Source organism: Colletotrichum karsti, assembly GCF_011947395.1.
Source record: "Colletotrichum karsti strain CkLH20 chromosome Unknown Scaffold34, whole genome shotgun sequence".
NCBI lineage: Eukaryota > Fungi > Ascomycota > Sordariomycetes > Glomerellales > Glomerellaceae > Colletotrichum > Colletotrichum karsti.
The window spans coordinates 211,458-233,077 of NW_024065934.1; the positions used below are offsets into that span (position 1 = coordinate 211,458).

Consider the following 21,620-nt stretch of genomic DNA (forward strand, 5'->3'; position numbering starts at 1 on the left):
CCCGTGGGTTGTTTTAATAATATCGAATTTAAAATTACAATTACCCCCCCCCCCCCCCCCCTAAACCCACTCATCAACATCCCTCCTCATCAGAACCTCACCCCCCTCCAACCCCCTCCCGGCCATCGGCACCCTCAACACCCCCCTCTCCACCAGATCCCGCGCCAGCCGCACGATCAACCCGTCGCACCCCCTCGCCGCCATGACGTCCACCGTGACGGGCAGCATCTCGGTGTGATTCGTCACGGAGCTCACAGAGCCGACCTCGCCCAGCGGAAACACGTGGTCCGGCGCCCCGCTGAACACCGAGATGCGCCCGTTCGAGAACCCCATCGGCGGCGTCCCCGGCTCGCTCGGGTACTGGTTCCGCGGGTTCGCGACCCCCGCGCTGCCGACGTAGAGGAGCAGGCCCGAGGAGCACGTCGTCGAGGGGTCCGGGGAGGGGGCGAGGACCGCCGTGTTGAACCAGTCCATGAAGACCGTCTTGTTGGCCTTGGCCTCGGCGAGGGATGTGGAGGGCTGGGCGTCGCCCCAGGCCCAGCGGGCTAGCGGGACGGGGTTGACGAAGGGGAGGCGGCCGTCGTGGGCGGCTGGGTGGTTGTTAGTATAGGTTGTTGGTCACGAGGAGAGAAAGGACTTACCGGCGTAATCCGCGTAGAACGGGTCGCGGACGAGAGCCGTCTGCTCCTTGGTGATGAGCGTGGCGTACGTCGTACCCAGAAACTCGTCGAGCGTCAAGTTCCTCGCCGCCTCCGGCCCCGTCGCGGCCCAGGCCTCATCCAGATCGAAATCCGTCGCCTCCGTCCCGAGAAACGCGACCAGCTCCGCCACGAAGGTGTTCAAAATCTTCGCCACGGGACTGTCCACCCCCGCGGGGAACCCCAGCGTGTACACCGTCTTGGGATACCTCACCTCCGCGCCGACCAGCGAGGTGTAGTTGTCCCCGTACATGGCCCCGCTCGCCGCGTCCCAGATCGCGGGGTCCCGCGTCAGGAAGCCCGGCGTGTCGAGCGTGGGCGACAGCGGCATGACCCCGTCGAGGCCGACGAGGTCGTGCGAGGGCCGGTTGCCGAAGAGGCCCTGCACATTCGACGGCCCGCGGATGGAGCCGCCGGTGTCGCTGCCGAGGGCGAGGTCGAGCCAGGGGTAGCTCGCGACGGCGGCGCCGGCGCCGGAGGAGCTGCTGGAGGGGTCGTTGTAGCCGTCGCCGCGGGGGTTGAAGGGGGCGTGGTAGTCGACCCAGTCGGCGGTGGCGGCCTCGCCGTTGGCGAACTGGGAGGGTTTCTGGAAGCCGACGACGACGGCGCCGGCGTCGAGGAGGTTCCGCACGGCGGGGCCGGTGGCGGCCGCGGGCGGGTAGAGGGCGTACCAGGCGCGGTTGCCGTTGGAGCCCCGGACGCCGGCGAGGGAGTAGATGTCCTTGACGCCGACGCGGACGCCGGCGAGGGGCTTCTCCGGGGTGGGGGTGAAGTAGAGGCGGGAGGGGACGCCGATGGTGAGGGAGGCGGAGGCGGGGATCTGGGCGGAGAGGGTCTGGAAGGTGTGCTCGGGCGTCTGGAGGAGGGACTCGGAGAAGGCGCCGGCGAAGTCCGGGTAGAGGCGGAAGGCCTGGTGGACGTCGCCGGTGGTGGTGTCGAGGAAGTAGGGGCCCGACGGGAGGGACGAGGATCCGGAGAGGGGGACGACGACGGAGGTGGTCTTGTTGGCGGCGTCGTAGGTCTCGCCAAAGGCCGGGGACGGGGCGCCGGCGAGGAAGACGGTGCTCAGGAAGGCGGGCTGCCAGACGTCGTCGCGGGCGGTCCAGTTGGCGAAGAGGGCCGGGAGGTCGGTCTTGGCGAGGGTCTCGGAGACGACGGTGACGGGGGTGAAGCCGAAGGCGCGGGGCAGGGCCTTGATGTTGAGGGTGCCGTTGTAGGCCTTGCCCTGGGAGAAGGGGGAGACGAAGTAGTAGACGTCGTCGAGCTTGAGGGAGGCGCCGGTGCTGACGAGCTGGCCTGCGGCGGAGGAGGCCGCGAGGCTCAGGAGGGCGAGGGCCTTCATCGTGAGGGTTGTGGCGGGATGGCGGCGGCTGGGACACTCGAGCCGTCCATGGTTGCGACTCGTGGCTGGGAGAGGCGACCTTTATAGCTGAATTGGAGGCGAACCTCCAACAAGGTGGTTCAATTGGTCATCGTGAGAAGTCGACGGGGGGCTGCTTGATTACTCGGGATCAGGACTGCTCCCCATAAGCAATATGCAATATCTCGGTTGCACAGCCTTATCTGGCGGCCGCCGAGGGCTTATCGTGAGGGACTCCACGGACGGCCTGGCTAGCTCGGGCTGGATGGTAGGTTATCTGTGGTGAGAAGCGGGGGAGATGACGGGGACCCATCGGAGACGTGAAGAATGATCGGGACTTTTTGTGGTGGATGTGGTGTTGAAGATTGCGGCCGATGTCGGGAATTGGGGGTCGTTTTCCGAGGCCGTCAAGTTCGTCGCGAAGGATTTTGCCGACAGGCCTGGTGGTGAGCTGATGAGTTTGGTGATAATCAATGTAAGAAAATGAGGACGTTCCAGAGGATGATGTCGTTACCATATGTTTACGTGAAAGAAACATACGGTAGGATCACCATCACGGCTTGTGAATTGTAACGGGCATCGCCGTCCCAAGGCAACGGTACGGTTCCCCCACGCGGATGACGGACCGGTCAGCTTCGGATCCTCCTCATCCTCCTCCGAGACTAACGGGCGGCCCCTCCTCAATTGAAAACACCTCCCTAATACATAGCTGTCATCTCTGATCTTGTAATTTCGTTTACAGAAATGCTGACGCCCGATTTCAGGACGGGATTGGAGTACTTTGGAGGAGACAACTCCCTCTCTATCTTGGCTGCATCCTTCATCGGGTCCCGAGTGGATAACGTCCGGTGCCGGGACGACGGTAGAGCGGAGGCCTTTACCGATCATCCAAGAGCTGCAGAGATAACGGTCGGTCTAGCGTGGCCCGTGAAGAACCGCGATGAAGATAAGCATACGAGCGAAGGAGGCCGTCTCGTTACGTCACTAATCCTGGCTTGTCAACAAACACCGCGACATTGAATCATGGTGCTGACCAAAGCTATTCTCCTTGGCGTGATAAGTCGGACAGGGATGATCCCCATGGAGAAGGACTCCAACATTGGCACACCGAGTCCAGAAATTTAGAGAGGCTGGTGAGATCAAAATCTGCGTCGAGAATTTCAAAGCCCAGCTGCGATACTGTAAAGTCGTCTCTCATTATCCGAACAATCGTCACTAGCAGACAACTCTATAGCAGCCGTCTGAAAAAGTAATGCTGACAGACTGGAGGCATCCTGGGAAGGACCCAGCCGGCCGTCAATGCGGTAGAAATCATTGCCATGTTTTTGATCCAGCTCTCCTGGAATGTGCCGTCCTCGCTCTGCTATGCAATCAAATTCCACGCCCCAAATCGAAATGCCCCTCCGGCACGTCATTCATCTTCCGCCATGCCATATAAAGCAGTTTGCCTGCTCGCTCCGCCTCACATGACCATCCCCGTAGCCATACACACATCATCAACAAGACGGACCGAACACACCGACCCGAGTCGACGCCGCAGCCACCGCCAGCAGCCTAGTCAACTCCAGCCCAGCGTCTCGAGCGTGTTCCTCGCGTCCGAGGCGCTCATGCCGCTGACGCCCAGCGAGCGTACCTGGGTGCCCTTACGCAGCCTCTGCACGCCGACGGCGACCTTCCAGGCCTCCTCCTCGTCGAGCACGAACATGTAGCGCTTGCCCTCCTGGTCGCGGATCGTCGCGCGCAGAACGTGGAGGCTCTTGGCCCTCCACTCCCCAGTCTGTCCGGCCGAAGATGGGAAGTTAGTATCTTTGAACTTTGTGTCGCACAAGCCAAGACGACAGCAACTCTTGCAGGCACGCAGCATTTCGGTCAGGTAGGCATCAGCCTCGTCGCCCGTGAGCATCTTGGTGGCGCCCCTGTCCGCCGTGCGGGCGCGCTGATTCGCCATCTTTTGAAACAGGCCAGAGGGGTGGTTCGCGGAATTCGACGGGGCAGAAGCAGCAGCAGCGGAATTCAAGCAGTGCGGGGGGCACCATACCTCGACCAGCTTTAGCGTCCAGGCCTTGACGTCCCACTCGCGTTGCGGGACGCCGCGGACGTCGTCGTCGATGAAGAGGCCCTCGGTCGTTATCCGCAGGATCAGTCCATCCGTCACCGTGCCGAACCCCGACACGAGCTGGCTCGCGGGGGTCTTGGCGAACTGGTTCATGAACAGGTAGACGGCCCGGATGACGATCTTGTCGGGGTCCTTCGTCGTGTAAGGGCCGCGCATGCTAGGCGGTGGCGTCGTTCGCGTCGTGGTGGCCGACGGGGCCCACGACGATTCGGAGCCGACGGACGACGCCGGCTTGTGCTTCGGTTTGTCGTACGGTCGGTACGAGTACTGGTCTTCGTCGACTGTTCGCGCTGACGGCCTCGGTGGCGGTCTCGTGGTGTTGGAGGAGGCTGTGGAGGGTGCCGGTCGCGGCGGCACGGAGCTCGTCGACGGGGGAGGCCTGGGAGAGCTGTTTGAAGGGGGAGGTCTTGGAGGAGCAGAGCTGTGTGAGGGAGGAGGTCTGGGGGGAGCGGAGGACGCGGAGGACGCGGACGGGGGAGGTCTCGGTGGCGTCGAAGCCGCCGTGGGAGGGGCAGGAGGTCGGCCGTTGGGCCACATACTCGTCTTCTCGCCGACCGACGAGAAGGCGTAACTACTTCCCTTGCGAGTGTTCCTCTCGGCCTCTTCTGCTTCCTTGGCCTTGCGTTCTGCTTCCTCCCTGGCCTTGCGGTCTGCCTCTTCTTTGGCCTTGCGTTCCGCCTCCTCCTTGGCTTTGCGCGCTGCTTCCGCCTCTTCACTTGCTTTACGGGCTGCCTCCTCCTCTGCGGCCCTCTTCTTCTCGGCCTCCTCGCGGTCCTTTTTGGCCTTCTCGGCCTCCTCACGCTCCCTCTTGGCTTTCCGAAAGGCTTCCAGCTGGGCCTCAACACGAGCTTTTCGGGCGGCGGCCTCAGCGGCTTCCTTTTTGCGCGCCTCCTCGCGCTCCTTAGCCTGGCGTTCCTTGTTGACCATGTCCTCGCGCTCCTTGGCTTCCTTCAGCGCGCGCTCTCTCGCCTCCTTGGCTTCCTGCTCAGCCTTTTCCTTCTCGCGCTGGAGCTTCTCTCGTTCCTGGCGTTCCTTCTCGAGCTTCTGTTTGAGTTCTTCCTTTTCGCGAATGTCCTGCTCGATCCTCTCTCTTCTCTCGCGTTCCTCTCTGGCTCGGCGCTCGCGCTCACGAGCCTCCCTCTCGCGGAATTCCTTCAGCTTGCGGGCTACCTCGGCCTTGCGCCTCTCCTCCTCTTCCTTGGCCTTGCGCTCCTCTTCGCGCTTTCTCGTCTCCTCGCGGGCCTTCTCCCAGTGTGACTTTTGAGGAGGCTTTGGTGGATCCGGTTTTGGCTCAGGCTTTGGTTCGGGTTTAGGCTCCGGTTTCGGTTCAGGCTTCGGCTCAGGCTTGGGCTCAGGTTTTGGCGCGGCCTTGGGCTTCGGAGGAGGGTCAGGCCGCCGAGGCTCGGGCTCGGGCTCGGGAGAAGGGGACGGTTCCGGTTCGGGTTGACGGGGTGGCGGGGGAGGGGCCTGTTGTGGTCGTTCTTGCCAGGAAGACCTAGGCCCCCCGTTTCCCGGCCCGTAGTTGGGAGGAGGACCGCCGGAAGGATGGCCGTTTTGGTTGCCGTGAGGTGGAGGGGGCGGGGGCGCACCGGCTCCGGGGAAGCCGCCGGCGAAGTTGCCGCTGCCCGCGTAGGTGCCGTATCCGCCAGGGCCAGGACGGTAGCCGCCGTTGCCCGGGCCGTTGCCTCCATTCGAAGAGGGCTGGGCCTGCGACTTACCCCATGCCCAGGCTCCCACGCCGACGGCGATGACCAAGAGGGACATTCCCATATTTCCCATGCCCTGGTACGTCCCCCACCATTGGCGGAAGGCGGGCGCCATGCTCTGGAACATGACGACCATGACGAGGGCGCAGGCGAAGCCGGCCGCGAAGCTGGGGCCATTAGGGGCGAGAGAGGGCAGGTAGATGAAGCCGCCGCCCTTATCGCGCTGGGGAATGACGAAGATGTCGTAATTGCCGGGACCCAGGCCACTGCCGGGCGGAGGGGTGCCAGCAGTGGTCTTGGGAGACTCGCCATGAGGCGGTGGAGGCGGAGGAGGTCCGCTCATGTCGGGTGGACCTCAGCACCTCGGCACCGGGAGGTGAGGGTGGTGGGTATTCTCGGTGTTTGGATTTGAGCCACAGAGCTTGGTGCTCGTGGTGGGAAGAAAAGAGCAAATTTCTAGTGGTATCTTTGTGGTGCCATTGATGATCGTAAAATCGTGAAGCGTCTGCACAGAAGCCATGAGCAAGGATCCCAGTAAAAAAAATATGTTGGTATGTGGTGATGGTGACAAAAGTTGGGTGAAGGGCAGTGTCGTGGACACAATGAGGTCGACTCACAAGCAGCAATAAAGCAACAACAAACGCCAGAGCCCCAGAAAGAAGGCGAGTGTCAAAGCAACAGAGCGGGTATCGGGTATCGTGGCCTATGCCGATTGACAGCGTCTATGCCGTGGTGGTGTTGCTATAGCTTCTGCTCTGTCCTCGCGCCTTTTTTTTTGGCGGTGGTAGGCGGTGGATGGAGTCCGATCGCGGGGCAGTGAGACAGGCGTGTTGTTGTTGGAATTGACCTGCTCGGTTAGTAAGTCAGGTGAGGTCGTCGAACGGATCGGGATGGTATCACGAAGCCGTTTTGGGTGGCATTCGTGGGCGGTTTTTGGGAGGAGTTGAGGGAAAATGCGACGAGAAGAGACAAGCGGGAAGAGGGAGGAATTCTTTTGTGTTTACTTTGGAATTTCTCATGGGCACTCTGAGGTGGTGGTGGTGTGGCTTTCGGGGGAGTGACTCGGCGCTAGCGGGTGGTTGCGCGGTCTCAGTCCACTAAAGGAACCCAAGGCCAGTGGTTCTCAGCGGCTGAGGGTCCACTTTAAGGTCACTGACCTCCCCGTCAACCGCACCAGCCGCCTAAGCGAAGGAATAGTGACATTTTTGATAGATGGCAGCCGTTGCTTCTTTTCATGCCCGTTTCCCTCACCTCTCGACAGAGTTTGGTTCTTTTTATCCGTTGCATCTGCATGTCGTCTGGGGTACAGACTTTGGAGCAGCATCATCATCATCATCACCAACAAAACACTATGCGAGGCCGTTGAGCGTCGTACCGATACGCCAGAAAAGCATCATCCCAGCCCCGGCCTCGTGGCTCAGAGGATGTTCCCTGCGCCGGCAAGACCCTGAAAAAGCCAAACGTACGGATGACCGAGCTCCAACCACCAGCTCCCGACTCATGGCAGACGGCGCGATGGCCTCTCTTTACTCCCGTCATCCCGGATACGGTTCATCCCAATCCCACGATCCAGCTGTTTGGCCTCCATCACGAACGTACGGATACAGAGCACACCGCCTCCGTCCAACAAGAAGAGGCCACAAAGCATCATCGAGCCCTCGGGCCACTCACCACCAGCAGATCGCCAAAACAAACGACCCGTTGCCATGTCCACCGCCGAGAAGGCCCCTCGTCGGTCGTCCAGCAAACTCCGCAACTCAGGACCCTCCCCCTCCCGCTCTTTTCACCAGACCGACGGCCAATCCCAAGAAATTGCCCAATCTCCCGCCTATGACAGGCCCTTGGCCGAGTCGCCTGCGGTCCTAAGCGGCCCATATCGCTGGGGGAAGATCCACCCGCGGTAGCGAATCGCGGAGTGTGAGGCTATTCTCCCCGGGAGGCGTCGGAGCCAGCGAAGCAAATCCTCTGCTTGGGGGAACGAACTGCCAGATCGCGGTGCAGAGAGGGCGTGCCAGCTGGCCAGGATTCAGCACATCCGCCGGTCCCGTCGCCCAGAGCCGCCCATACCAATTTCCTGGGACATCACATCACATCCCCTACCTTCTGACGCCCGACATCGAAACAAATCAAATACGACGGGTGATCGGGTGAGGATGGCGACTGCGACCGCAACGTTCACATGGGGGGCCAGCTCGGTACCGTACCGTCCAAACGTCGGGCGCCAATTGTGACCACCATCACCTCAACTCCCAACCGTTGCTGCTGGCCGTTGCGTTGCGGTGTGGTGGAGCTGTTCTGCTCTTTTTTGACATCCGTCCCCAAACGGTCTCGTTGCCCGGCAACCGCAGCAACTCCCTTGCACCGAAGGCGCCCGGTGACGTATCAGATGTCACCGTGTGGGGACATCTGCCTGCCGGTGTCTTCGAAGTTCCGCGAGTCGAGCAAGCAGTTTGGACTGAGGACGGCTGTTTAGACGTCATCACCGTCCCGGCCGGAGGAACTGTGATCCATCTCCCAGCGACCCTTTAGGCCTGTTACGATGTCGAGAACGTCGTCGACAGACATGACATTACCTCGGTTTTCCTCTCCATCAGGAGGACCGAAAGCGTGATGCGACAAGCAACGGCAGCCGCATGCAACCTCGTTAACGACAGGGATCGGCCCATAAGCCAGACTGCATATGCATGAAGGGGACGGTCCGGCGCGACCACACCTCGCGTCGAGTGTCAACAACTCCCGTCTCACGTCCTCTTGCCCGCCGTCCTTTCAAGTACTAGTTTCGGCTGCGATCCGATGTTGGCAGGCTGCTTGGCTGTTAGACGGCCAGAGAGGGATTACTTGAACGGCCGTGTCTGGCTCGCGTCTGGCCGCGTGTAACATCTGCGATTTACAGACTGGTTGAGATGGCTGATATGAGGCGGTCCCGGCTTCAACTGAAGTTGTCGCGTTGAGTTGGCTGTGATGTCGTCCGTGAAGGCTCTCTACGTCTTCTGCTCGTGATTATACGCGAACAAAACACATGACAACAGGCTGACTTATTGGACTAACATGCCACTTGATTGCGTGAGAGACAGTCGTGACATCTTATCCAATTCGCGATGCCCTCCTGCCGTACCTGATTGCGTACCAGATTGGCGAGGCACGCGTGAGCCTAGGCCGTCACCGAAACGACGCAAGACATCAACTCTTCAACTCCGAACCAAACTGGTATTCCTGTCCATTCTGTCCTGATTATGTACCGTCCGTCCCATCTCGTAGCCAGCCAAGGCTCAATAGCAATCTGTTCCTCCCAAGTCATCCCGCTATCCTCAATGTTTGGAAAAGCAACATAAAACGACGGCGACACTGAAACGTCGTCCATCCTGCTGAAAAAATGCATGAAGTGACAAAAAAGGCATCATGTCCTCCCACGCACCAAAAGAAGAGAACCCAACTCCATACACCACGCAAAAGCATCCAGAACCCGTCCCCCGATCCACACGACCCTCGCGACGACCTCCATCGCCGCCAGCACACCCCTCGCCAGCACCTCCCCGACGACGACAAGTCAGAACTTGCCGATGCGCCGGTTCGCCACCTTGATCTTCCCGCCGACGCGGTCCGCGTCCTCGTTCACCCGCTCCAGCATCTTGGTCTGCGACTCGACCTCGTCGTTGATCTGCAAGCCCATCTCCTTCTGCCGCCGCACGATCGCCGCCAGCGTGTTCACCTGCTCGTCCTGCTCGCTCATCATCTGCCGCTGCAGCAGCACCACCCCGTCGTTGTCCAGCTCCCGCGTCCGCTGCGTCTCCGGCAGCGGCGCCCCCAACACCCGTCCGCCCGTCCTCGCCCCTCCACTGCTACTACTGCCCGCACCACCCCCCAGCAGCGCCGCCTTGTCCCCCGACGACGCGAACCCCTCCCGCGCCGCCCGTCCGTTCTGCGCCATGCTGTTGCTCAGCCTCTCGAGCCCCTCCCTATCGACCCGCGCCGAGCCGAGCAGGTCCCGCCTGCGCCTCAGCTCGCCGTCGCCCAGCGCGCCGCCCTCCTGCATCGTGCGCAGGCCCGCCGTCAGGTTCCCGATCAGCGTGCCGGCCTTGACCAGCGCCCTCTTGGCGGCGGCCCCGGCCTCGGCGGCCGCGGTGCTGTTGTTGTTCTCGGCGGCCGCGTCCCGCCGCGAGAGCGCGAGCCGCGCGTCGTGCAGGTTCGCCTTCATCTCGCGGTGCAGGTCGAGCCAGGTCGTGGGGTCGGCGGCGCCCGCCCTTCCGCTCGTGACGAGCCCGTGGGCGCTGGCGGCCGAGTTGCCGGTGCTGCCGCCGCCGCCGGTGGAGGGCAGGTTGAGGAAGGCGCGCCAGGCGGTGGTGTCGCGCCAGCGGCGGTCGGGGGACTCGGCGATGGCGCGGAGGTAGGCCTCGAGGCCCTGGCGGCGCTGCTCGGTGAGGTCCGGGGAGGAGACGGTGGACTTGAACCAGGACTTGCCGGGGAGGGGCTTCGGGGGCGGGTCGCCGACGAGGGAGGTCAGGGACTGGTGGAGGGCGGCGAAGTCGGAGTAGCGCTTCTGGACGACGAAGGAGCGGAGGGGCAGGCGGAGGGTGATGTTGTAGAGGGTGTAGGGCTTGGACTCGCCGGTCGAGAGGATCGTCGAGGGGATGGAGATTTCGGCTGGCGGAGCCATTGTCGGCGGCGGTCGCTGTGTGCGTGTGCGTGGTGCGTGTTGTGTATGTGAATGTATGACGTGGAGGAGGGAAAACCGAAAAAGCTTCTTTGCGGACGACGAGGGATGGGATGTTTTGGTTCGGGGTTTGGACGAGCCTCGGATGAGCTGCCCCTTCAATCGTTCGTCGGTGAGGACGGGAGAGTGTAAGTGGGATGGTCGCGGGTGTGATTTCGCTGCTCGTTTGGCGTCGCAATCGGATCGGGAGGGACAGAGCCGTTTTCGATGATTGGTCAAAGTATAAAAATCGTCAGAATAGCCTCGATGTATTCTTGGTAGGTGAATAATTGGTGTTGTTGTGGAATGATGAAATCGGTTGCGTAAGGTCGAGAGAGGCAGCAATGGAAAGGTCCAACCTAACGTTCCCGGTGTGCTCCAGTCGGTTCCACGGTGTGCTGCAGCAGTTCGCACCTCGAGCGCAGCAGGCGGTCTGGCCCTTAAAGCGACGAGGCCAGCCCCCCCGGCCCTGCTGAGGACAGCTCTGACAGGCACAGGAACTGTGTGCCTGGAGGTCGTGTGCGCGCTGGTTTGACGCCTGTGGCGCATGCGTGGAACTAAATTGGGCCTGCGGCAGGAATGACCGCATTTCTGGGACACCTCATCAGGGAAGACGGCATGACGAAGGCGATGGTACGTTGGAGAGACACTCAGGATGAGGATCTGATTCAGTGTGAAGGCTGTCGTTCACCCCATTACCCCGTTTGAACAGCCAAGATCCATCCCTCACGGACATCTTCTAGAACCATTCATCCGATGCCCACAAACCACTAGCCCAGTATGTTCATGCACAAGCTTGACCTCCGACGACTAGGTTGAAACTTCAGCATCACGGCCGACCAACATAACCACCCGGCCGTCCGAAGCCGTCTCGGACGTGGTCCGGGACCGAACACTCCACAAAAATGACTCGGGATGCCCAGACCAAAAGATTTTGATTCTATCATGAGTCCTCATGTGGGACGAGACCGCAGCCACCTCAGACCGGCCGGCAGACCATACCTCCCAAACCGCCTCCGCCGTCCGAAGCTAGCTCGACCTCATCGCCAGTATATGATTATTACGTGCCTCAGGGTATTTGTACTAGCGCCAAACCCATGTGCTTTTGCTTCTGCCCCAACTCTCCCATCCAAGCAACATCAACCGCGTCCGTGCCGTCTTCGTCGTCACAGCTTCTCCCACGAACTGGACCCGCCGGAGCCAGAGCTGGCAGCACCGTCCGCCTAAAAGGTCTCCTGATCGTCGACGGCCTCGCCCTCGGCCGGGATCTCGAATCCCTCTTCCGTCGAGTAGAGGATCGTCTGGATCTGCTTCACCAGGCCGTCCTCCTGCTTCTCCAGCTCGGGGTCCTCCTCCACGGCCTGCTGCACGAGCAGCTCGATGTCGCGGAGCTTGCTGAAGTAGAAGTCGCGCTCGCGCTCCAGACCGACGACCGTCTCCTTCAGCGTAGCGTTCTCCTGCTGCAGGGCGGCGGAACCGGGGCCGGCGGCCTTAGCCACGCGGGGACCGCCCGAGGGGGTCGTGCCGCCTCGTCTGGCAGCACTGGTCGCCGGAGCAGCACGGACACCACCACCGCCGGCTGGGCCGGTGGGGGCGCCCTTTCGGCGGGCGACGGCGTCGTACTCGTGGTCAGGGAAGTTGAGGTCCCAGAATTTCTTCGTCCACTGCAGGAACTCGAGGTTGTCCTGCATCTTGCACTTCACGAGCGCTTCGACGGGGATGGGCTTGTCGATTTGATGTCTGGCGAAGGTGTCTGAGAAGAGACGTCGTCAGCCTTGGGCTCGCCGGGCATCAGCCGTGTGGGTGACTTACTCTGCAACACCTTGAAGTTCTGGATGTACGCATAGTCGCCAACGGCGTTGAACTTGACTCTAGACATGGGGACGTCGAGGAAGATGCTGTCAAAGACCTGGCAGAGCGCCGCACTACGGTCAAACACGGGTCAGAAACACCGTGACGAAAATCATCGGGTCCCACATATCGCCATATGGCGGGGGAGGGGTATCGGCCAGCACTCACCCCGTACCGCATTGCTCGACCTTTGTGATGTTGAGCGACAACAACTGGTTCAACCACTGGATGAGTTCCTGCCTGGAGTGCATTTCCTGTTAGCCGGGAGTGCCCGATTGTCGCGACGCGCCATGGCCGGTGGTGGTCGGATCGGATGTCCCACGACGCCGCAATGGAAGGCAATGGAAGGCACAAACCTGGATTCGCCCATCTTGACGGTAGACAACTGTGGAGTCGGGTGTTCGGTAGAGGAAAAAATGCGCGCTCGAAAATGGGAAATCGAAAGGACGCTCGAGAAGCAGAGACACGATGGCGTAGAGAAAGGAGACGCAGGTTTGGAGAAGAGCACCGAGGTTTGGAGGGTTTAGGACAAGTCGGGTAAGTGTCGAAGTGGTGGCAGAAATTAAATCTCGTTGCTTTGTCGCCCGGCGGCGTGTGAAGGCTGCCAAAATTGTTGGCAATGAGTGGTCGCCCAATCAACCGTGGTGGGGTCGATTACTCGGGACTTGCCCCTGCCCCTAAACACTGTCTGGCTCATGACTGGCTGAAGATTGTTGATGACAAACAAACATCACGTGTGCGACCCGAGAGTACGTAACTCCCTGACCGCCCCGTCCGATGGTCTCCACCCGAAGATCAGGCGACTGACCGCTCGGTGAAGGTGGGGACCTGCGCAGGCGGCAGAAAAAGTAGAGCTCCACCTCTGTTCAGAAAAATTTCTGGCGCAAGAGTTACAGCTTTTGGTGGTCGAAGGGCGCGTGTGTGTTAGACGATACCCCGCGGTACTGTCCATTTACTTTGTATTTTCCATTCACCACCCAACATGGCTCCCTCGCAGAAACGCAAGCCGGTCGACGACGATTTCGTCTTTACCATCTCCGACAACGACGAGGATGTTGTCGAAGAAGAGGAGGCCGTCGCCCCGCCCCCCAAGAAGAAGGTGAAGACCACCAAGAAGTCGAAGAAGGCCGCCAAGGAGGACTCGCCCGAGCAAGAAGAGCGCGAGGGAATCTGGGGAAAGAATGACGACGACGATGGCGCCATGGACTCGGATTTCGAGTTTGCCCAGGACGGAGCCGTGGAGTTTGGTGACGCCGACTTCGAGGGCTGGGGCTTCGACGGCGCAAAGAAGTCCATGAAGAACCAGGGCGCCGTCATAGGTGTTGACCTAGACGAGATCATTCGCAGACGGCGCGAGAAGAAGGACGGCAAAGATAAGCCCGAGACATCTAAGGGAGCCGATGCCGAAGACGAGGTCGAGAACGACATGGACATCGACCTCGACGACGATGACGACGAAGTGCTCGCCGACGACGCTTTCGGCATGGCCGTTGACCCCGAAGACGAAAACTCCGGCGACGAGGAAATGTCAGACGCGGGCGATGCCGAGGACGACGACGCCGCCGCATCGGACAACGACTCCGTTGCGACACCCGTGGACCACCCCGACGACGCTCGCGACTCATCAGACGACGAAGAGGAGGATGCAGAGGAACAAGCCAAGCGCGATGCCTTCTTCGCGCCCGAAGAGCCCGCGAAGCCCGGCAAGAAGGATGCCGCTACATCGTTCCAGGGCATGTCTCTGTCGCGCCCCCTTCTCAGAGGTCTCGCCGCGGTTGGCTTCTCGAAGCCCACGCCCATTCAGGCTAAGACCGTCCCCATTGCTCTCATGGGCAAGGACGTTGTCGGTGGTGCCGTCACCGGTTCCGGAAAGACTGCGGCGTTTGTCGTCCCCATCCTCGAGCGTCTCCTCTACAGACCCAAGAAGGTGCCCACGAGTCGTGTGGTCATCCTCACGCCTACCCGTGAATTGGCCATCCAGTGCCACGCTGTCGCTACGAAGCTCGCGGCCTACACCGACATCAAGTTCACTCTGGCCGTTGGTGGTCTCAGTCTGAAGGCGCAGGAGGTTGAGCTGAGGTTGCGGCCCGATGTCATTATTGCCACGCCGGGTCGTTTCATCGATCACATGCGGAACTCTGCCAGCTTCAACGTCGACACCGTGGAGATTCTCGTTCTCGACGAAGCCGATCGCATGCTGGAAGACGGTTTCGCCGACGAACTCAACGAGATTCTCACCACCCTCCCCAAGTCCAGACAGACCATGCTGTTCTCCGCAACGATGACATCGTCCGTCGACCGCCTGGTCCGCGTTGGCATGAACAAGCCCGCCAGGGTAATGGTGGACTCCCAGAAGAAGACGGTCGGTACCCTGGTGCAGGAGTTCGTCCGCCTTCGTCCGGGCCGCGAGGAGAAGCGTATGGGGTACTTGATCCACATCTGCAAGACCATGTACACCGAGAGGGTCATCATCTTCTTCCGTCAAAAGAAGGACGCACACAGGGCACGAATCATCTTTGGTCTGCTCGGCTTGTCCTGCGCCGAGCTTCACGGCAGCATGAACCAAGCTCAGGTAGGCACATGTTACCCCCACCCACGAATCATTGCTAACGACCACCCAGAGAATTGCCAGTGTCGAGAACTTCCGTGACGGCAAGGTCAACTACCTCTTGGCTACCGATCTTGCCTCTCGTGGTCTCGATATCAAGGGCGTCGACACAGTCATCAACTACGAGGCTCCTCAAAAACTGGAAATCTACGTGCACAGAGTCGGTCGTACTGCGCGTGCCGGCAGAACCGGTACCGCCATCACGCTGGCCGCCGAGCCGGACCGCAAGGTCGTCAAGGCCGCGGTCAAGGCCGGCAAGTCGCAGGGGGCCAAGATCCTCAGCCGCGTCATCGAGCCCGCGGAGGCGGACAAGTGGCAGGCCAAGGTCGACGAGATGGACGACGAGATCGAGGAGATCATGGTGGAGGAGAAGGAGGAGAAGCAGTTCGCACAGGCCGAGATGCAGGTCAGGAAAGGAGAGAACATCATCGAGCACGAGGCCGAGATCAAGGCCCGGCCCAAGAGGACGTGGTTCGAGACGCAGGACGACAAGAAGAAGGCCAAGGACGCGGGCCGCGCGGAGCTCAACGGCAAGAAGAAGCAGAAGCTCAGCAACAAGGACAAGAAGAAGCTCGACGCCAAGGAGTCGAGAAGCGAAGGGCACGTGTGGAAGAAGGGCAAGGCGGAGCGCGCCGGCCAGGGCGCCGTGCTGAACCTGAAGAAGAAGAAGGTCCCCAAGAACGCCAGGGTGAGGGCGAAGTTGGCCCGTGGTAAGAGGTAGTGAGCGGAGTGTTGGGAGGAGTACAAAATGTTTAGATCAAAATACCATGGGAAAATACCATTTAATTCTTGGCGCGTCTTTTTGTCCATCAACAAATGCGGTATGCCGCGCAATGCAGCCACGCGTATTATTGTGGTCAATATCTCGCCATACCCAGCGAGTACACATTTAACGTTCAACATTCGTTTCTTGGTCCATCATGAGCAAGATTCGGTTACATCGATCGCGGTGATCAGTGTCACATCACAGCGCTCTTCAGTGGAAGCTCCATTCCGTAAAGGGCAGTGAGCTACCGCCCCAAGGATGACGTAACAATCTCGTTTCGCTTGGAGCACGTCCCCGACCTCAGCAAAAAGGCACCTTCAAGAGAGGCGCCAATATTACGACGCCCGCATAAGGCGGATTTTGGCACTTGGTCGCATCTGGAAATCGAGACACCCGACCGCCAACCACCACCAACACGACCATCCCGGCACCGGCAGCCTGAGACCGAGACCACAGCCCGCCCGTCACGAGCTCCCATCCCTACCGCGTGCTCCCGCTCTTTTGACTCGACGCCCTTGGCTCCGAATTCGCCTGCCAGAACCCGCCGCGAGATCATGTGCTTCCGTCACTCTCTGCCGCTTTCTCATCAGCTGTAGAGCCGCGGGGATCAGAAGACGCTGTCGCCTGGCCGGCCGCCTAGCCCCGATCCGCCTCGTCGACTTCGGACGACCCTTACCTGCATAAACGAACAAAACCTGGGCCGTCCCGCGTCTCCGCGCCTCGTCGTCTTGGGACTTTTGTCCAAGGCACACACGCAACGGTCAAGCTGGCTCCTTTCAGACGATTCGGTCCCCCGCGCCCGCATCCTCACAACCGCACGAGTCTACTGCGATACATATTCCCGCGGACGCTTCGAGATCGATACCGCGAGCGCGTCCTCGACTTCAGGCTCGACACCCTCCCCCAGCTCAAACACCGCCTTCAGTCTCGCATCTACCGTTACATCCTCGAGCGTCAGCGCAAACGGAACGAGAAGTCGAGGCTCCTCGACGTCTTTCGGCGGCAGAGTCGCCGGCTGCTCTTGGGTCCGCCCCCAGCCAGGCCGGCGCGGCATGCGAGGGGAGGACAGACGAGCAAGAAGATGCCGTCTTGGTCGGATTACACGGGCTACGGAGGTGGAGCGGCGAGCGGTGCGAATGGGAATGGCAACGACGATGGGTACGGCGAGAGAGGGTCACGTAGGAAATGGCTGGCGGCCAAGGCGGGCAGCGTGTACCGGGCTGGCGCGGTCGCCATGAACGAGATAAAAGAAGGATACGCGCAGACGAGGGTACGGTCGCTCGAAACGGAAGATGGCATGGCGCGGACGACGATCCCTGGGTCGTTTCCGGGTGTTGCGATCACGGTGCAGGGCGACGACCAGATGGTCATCTTCCCTTCGTATGCGAAGAGACACACGAAACAAGACTGGGGCGATGGTGATGAGTACTTCTCGCAGGACCCGCATGGGAGCATTCGAGACCCCGATTACTGGAGGAAAGAGTGGGAGCGCAACGAGGATGAAAGGGCCATCGTCGATATCGACGTGCGAGGATGGGTCTACTCGCCGCACAAAGGGCCCATGACGAGACGCAATCGCATCCTCATCGGCCTCGCACGACAACTGAGCGGCATCCCGGCCCCGAGACAAGATGCACCCGCTGCTGATACCTTGGGAGCACTGCACCAGTCTCACGAAGAACGGAGGGAGCAGGAGAAGATTGCCAAAGAGGCGGCGGAGATCGAGAAGAGGGGCCAGGAGGAGAGGCGTGTGGCGAACCAAGGTGGCTTTAGTGAGCCTGCGAGAGAGGACGACGACGACGATGCCGGCAGCATATACCCAGCGAGATCGAGGTCCCGCAGCGGCACGCGGACGCCGGCGACGACCCCGGGATCTCCCAAGATGCCGGCCAGGCAGTACACGACGGGCGGTGAAATGTCGGACGCCGAGTTATCCGTCGCAAACGCCAACCTCATGGCCAGGATAGCACCGTTCATGACGACGCCGCTGGTTCAGCTGCCCATTACCATTTTCTTTTACAACGATGAGAAGTCGGCATCGCGGACGGTGCAAACGAACGACGCAGGGCACTTCATCATCCGCGCCGCCCTCGATTTCGTCCCCACGCACGTTCGCGTTCTGGCGAATGAGAGTCTGTCGGCGACTCAGGAGGTCAAGATCATTGAGCCGAAGGGTGTCAGTCTGATCAGTGACATCGACGACACCATCAAGCGGTCCAACATCTCGGGTGGTGCCAAGGAAATCTTCCGCAACACATTTATCCGTGAGCTCAAGGACCTGACGATTGAGGGCGTGCGGGAGTGGTATAATGAGCTGCACGCGATGGGCGTGAGCATTCACTACTGCTCCAATAGCCCGTGGCAGCTGTTCCCGGTTCTAGCGAGCTACTTCATGATTGCGGGCCTGCCTCCTGGGTCGCTTCATCTGAAGCAGTACAGCGGCATGCTCCAGGGCATCTTCGAGCCGGTGGCTGAAAGGAAGAAGAGCACGCTCACCAGATTGATGAAGGACTTCCCAGAGCGCAAGTTCCTGCTGGTGGGCGACAGTGGTGAGGCAGACCTGGAGGTGTACACGGAGTTGGTCGATTCGCACCCCGGACGCATCATCGCGGTCTTCATCCGGGATGTCACGACCCCTGAACAGAGCGGCTACTTCGACTCGTCCTTTGAGGGCAATCCTGCGCGTCAGAAAGCTCCCACGATTCGTCTTCAAGACAGGAGTGACGAACCCGTCAACAGACCCAGGCTCCCTTCACGGGGCGAAGCTAAGAGCGTCGGACCCGTCATGGGCAACCTGATTGACTTCTCCGACGAGCCGGAAGAGACCACCCTGGACGATGCGGCGGCGCTCGCCCAGCTCAAAGCACAAGCAAAGCCAAACGCGAGCGCAAGCACTACGGATTTGGCCATCCGGAAGCCCCCTCCGCCTCGTCCCAACAAGCCAGCAGCCCTCCGCAGCGCGCCTTCGGATACAAAGGTGCCCACAACGGGGTCAAATGGCGGCACTCCGCCTCCGCCCGTGCCGCGGTCGAGGAAGCCATCCGCTGATCGATCGGCACCCCATCCGCTATCGCAAATACACAACGCTTCCCAACAAACGGTGGCCAGCACCAGCAGCCAACCGAGCAGCGGCAAGATCCCCGCCAGGACGTCTCCCGCCGACATGAGCAAGGCGTTCAAGGTCCCGCCGCCGCCGCCACCCCCTCGGCGCCGGGATACCCCGTCCAGCTCCCGCAGCCTCAGCCCGCGGACCATCAACCGGCAGAGACTCTCGAGCAACGACGACATCGACTTCGACGCCCTGCCGCCGTCCTCCTCGGGCCCCCAGCAGCCGCCGGCGTTCGCCAGGACCAAGACCGGCAGCCTGAAGTCGGGGGCCACGTCGCCGACGGTGGGCTCGCCGACGCTGGGGCCGACGTACCCCAACCGGAAGCACGAGCTGTGGATGCGCCGGCTGCAGCGGGCGCAGGAGGTCCTGGAGCACCACGGCGTGGCGCTGTACACTTGGAGGAGGGGCGACGACGTGGTCGCGGAGGCCGTGGGTATGGTGAGGGAGGAACTGAAAAGAGTGGGAGTCGGGGAGAAGGATGCCCGGACGGAGGGGAAGAGGTTTGAGAGGCAGTTGAAGAGGGAGCAACAGCAGCAGCAGCAGCAGCAGTCGAGGAGGTGACCTGCGCGATCCAGTTTTGGGTAGAAGCGTCTCGGAAAACGGAATAATTCGGCGCTGGTGGGGGGGAGATTCAAGTAGATATATACAATCAATTCTGAAATCATTCGAAGCCGATGGTCCGAGGCGTTCGTGGGGCCGTCTGTTGTATGTGCTCTTCAGAGGATTCGCTACCGAGAGGCCTAGGCTTGCATAGATGATCGAGTCAAAGCTTGTCCTTCTTCAACGGGCCTCGGAACCGCAACCGAACTCGCGACAAGCATAACATACAAGGCGCGTTTGGAGAATATGAGCGCCTCATATTGGAGGCACGTGCGGTTTCCCGGAGGTAGATGGGAGTGGAAGTGATGCCGGTGGGCGGCGGCCAGGCGTGACCCTGTTTCTCCGCGGCAGACTGACTGACAATCAGATGGACGGCCTCATCGCAGCAACGGTGAACCTTGTCTGAACAGCCAGCACCGACCGCAGAGATTGGTGGCTTTACAACCTTAACTCAATCAATCCCGTTCAGACGGTGCCCTGTCAGAAAAAGCTTAGCTGTGGTGGTTTCAGACGACGGAGACGACCGTTCAAGGTGAAGCGCGCCGGCGGATTTGGATATATGTTTGTGGAGTGTTTTTTGCTGCTGTCTTTTGTGAGAAGCTTGTTTGATGGGGAGTTGCGGTTCACGGGTTGCTCGTGTGGAAGGCGAGATGTGATTCGAGTTGCTGTGTTGGACTGGAATATAGGGGTTGATGAACCTGTTGGGCGAGGAGAATGTCCGAGTATATAAAGATGATGAAGGACTCGGCTTTGGCTCGATTTTGGGTGTCATCATCAGCTTTCAAGAGCTTGAAGATACACTTTGGTTCTCTCTCCACACAAACGACTGGGTCGTCTCAAGACAAGCTGGTCTATCATCTCATCTCCGGTTCCACACATCTTGCTCGGCCAAGACACCAACAATATTCTCCTTCATCCCAAAAGCCCCCAAGCCAAGGCGCTAATCGCCCCATCACGACCTCCACGCCGACATGTCTCTCCGAAACACCCTCCTCTTGGCCCTCTTCGCCACCGCCGCCCTCGCCTCCCCGGCCAAGTCCAAGCCCAAGCACGGCTCCGGCTCCGGCTCCGGCTCCTCCCACACGACCCCCGCCGTCCCGGCCGGCACGGGCACTTCTTCTCCCTCCGCCGGCGCGACGAACGGGACCACGGGCGGAACCAACACGGATCTGCAAACCACCTTCCCCACCCCGAAAGGCTCGCAGAACCTGAACGCCGTCAAGACCATCGCCGCGGGCCAGTCGTTCGACGGCGGGATGCAGCTCTGGGACCGGAGCCCGAGCACGTGCAAGGGGCAGACCGAGGGCGGGAACAAGGACGCGGTGTTCATCCTCGAGGAGGGCGCCACGATCAGCAACGTCGTCGTGGGGCCGAATAACGGCGAGGGCATTCACTGTCTGGGGAGCTGTACCATCAACAACGTGTAAGTCGCGTCACCCCCAAACAACATCTACCACTGCATCGTCGAAACTAACACCGGACACAGCTGGTTCCAAGACGTCTGCGAGGACGCCATCACCTTCAAACAGACCTCCGGCACGTCCTACGTCAACGGCGGCGGGGCGCGGAACGCCGAGGACAAGGTGCTGCAGCACAACGGCGGGGGCACGGTGGCGGTGAGGAACTTCTTCTGCAAGGGCTGCGGCAAGGTGTACCGGTCGTGCGGGAACTGCAAGTCCGGGCAGTCCCCGCGGAAGTCGACGTTCGACAACGTGCGGCTGGACGGCGGGAAAGTGCTGGCGGCGGTGAACGGGAACCTGGGCGACACGACGGAGGTGCGGGACTCGTGCGTGCTGGGCGGCGCGGACGTGTGCGAGGTTTTTGAGGGGAATAGTAGCGGCGCGGAGCCCAAGATGGTCGGGAAGGGGCCGGATGGGAAGGTTTGTGTTGCGAGGAATGTGAAGACGAGCGGGTGTTAGACGGGTTTGGAGTGGGTTGACTCTGGTAAGAGAGAGTGTATATAAAGAAGATTTGTAAATACTGAAATTGGCTTGAAGCCAACATGAACACTTACTGACTGAAACCGGTGAATCGCCGACATCCAACGGCTTGATAGTCGCAATTCAAGTTTACCACCCAGACTGACTGCGCAAGAGTCAACATCACAAGCCGACAT

General features: G+C 60.7%; 7 protein-coding genes across 7 annotated transcripts; 3 read left to right on the plus strand and 4 right to left on the minus strand.

Moving 5' to 3' along the window:
* Window positions 1-60: 60 nt before the first annotated feature.
* On the minus strand, window positions 61-2,040 carry CkaCkLH20_09480 (uncharacterized protein; the record flags this gene model as incomplete). The annotated part of the gene is made up of 2 exons (XM_038892195.1): window positions 61-590; window positions 642-2,040. The coding sequence occupies 2 exons, from the start codon at window positions 2,038-2,040 to the stop codon at window positions 61-63; spliced, it is 1,929 nt and encodes a 642-aa protein (XP_038742431.1).
* Window positions 2,041-3,616: 1,576 nt separating this feature from the next.
* On the minus strand, window positions 3,617-6,223 carry CkaCkLH20_09481 (uncharacterized protein; the record flags this gene model as incomplete). The annotated part of the gene is made up of 1 exon (XM_038892196.1): window positions 3,617-6,223. The coding sequence occupies one exon, from the start codon at window positions 6,221-6,223 to the stop codon at window positions 3,617-3,619; it is 2,607 nt and encodes an 868-aa protein (XP_038742432.1).
* A 3,204-nt stretch (window positions 6,224-9,427) lies between these two features.
* On the minus strand, window positions 9,428-10,534 carry CkaCkLH20_09482 (uncharacterized protein; the record flags this gene model as incomplete). Its single annotated transcript, XM_038892197.1, has 1 exon — window positions 9,428-10,534. The coding sequence occupies one exon, from the start codon at window positions 10,532-10,534 to the stop codon at window positions 9,428-9,430; it is 1,107 nt and encodes a 368-aa protein (XP_038742433.1).
* Window positions 10,535-11,793: 1,259 nt separating this feature from the next.
* CkaCkLH20_09483 (uncharacterized protein) lies at window positions 11,794-12,672 on the minus strand (the record flags this gene model as incomplete). Its single annotated transcript, XM_038892198.1, has 3 exons — window positions 11,794-12,323; window positions 12,383-12,495; window positions 12,590-12,672. The coding sequence occupies 3 exons, from the start codon at window positions 12,670-12,672 to the stop codon at window positions 11,794-11,796; spliced, it is 726 nt and encodes a 241-aa protein (XP_038742434.1).
* A 731-nt stretch (window positions 12,673-13,403) lies between these two features.
* Window positions 13,404-15,750, plus strand: CkaCkLH20_09484 (ATP-dependent RNA helicase drs1; the record flags this gene model as incomplete). Its single annotated transcript, XM_038892199.1, has 2 exons — window positions 13,404-14,993; window positions 15,043-15,750. The coding sequence occupies 2 exons, from the start codon at window positions 13,404-13,406 to the stop codon at window positions 15,748-15,750; spliced, it is 2,298 nt and encodes a 765-aa protein (XP_038742435.1).
* An 811-nt stretch (window positions 15,751-16,561) lies between these two features.
* On the plus strand, window positions 16,562-19,465 carry CkaCkLH20_09485 (actin patch protein; the record flags this gene model as incomplete). The annotated part of the gene is made up of 1 exon (XM_038892200.1): window positions 16,562-19,465. The coding sequence occupies one exon, from the start codon at window positions 16,562-16,564 to the stop codon at window positions 19,463-19,465; it is 2,904 nt and encodes a 967-aa protein (XP_038742436.1).
* Window positions 19,466-20,475: 1,010 nt separating this feature from the next.
* CkaCkLH20_09486 (pectate lyase) lies at window positions 20,476-21,423 on the plus strand (the record flags this gene model as incomplete). Its single annotated transcript, XM_038892201.1, has 2 exons — window positions 20,476-20,927; window positions 20,991-21,423. 2 exons carry the CDS (start codon window positions 20,476-20,478, stop codon window positions 21,421-21,423), a joined length of 885 nt encoding a protein of 294 aa, XP_038742437.1.
* Window positions 21,424-21,620: the final 197 nt, after the last annotated feature.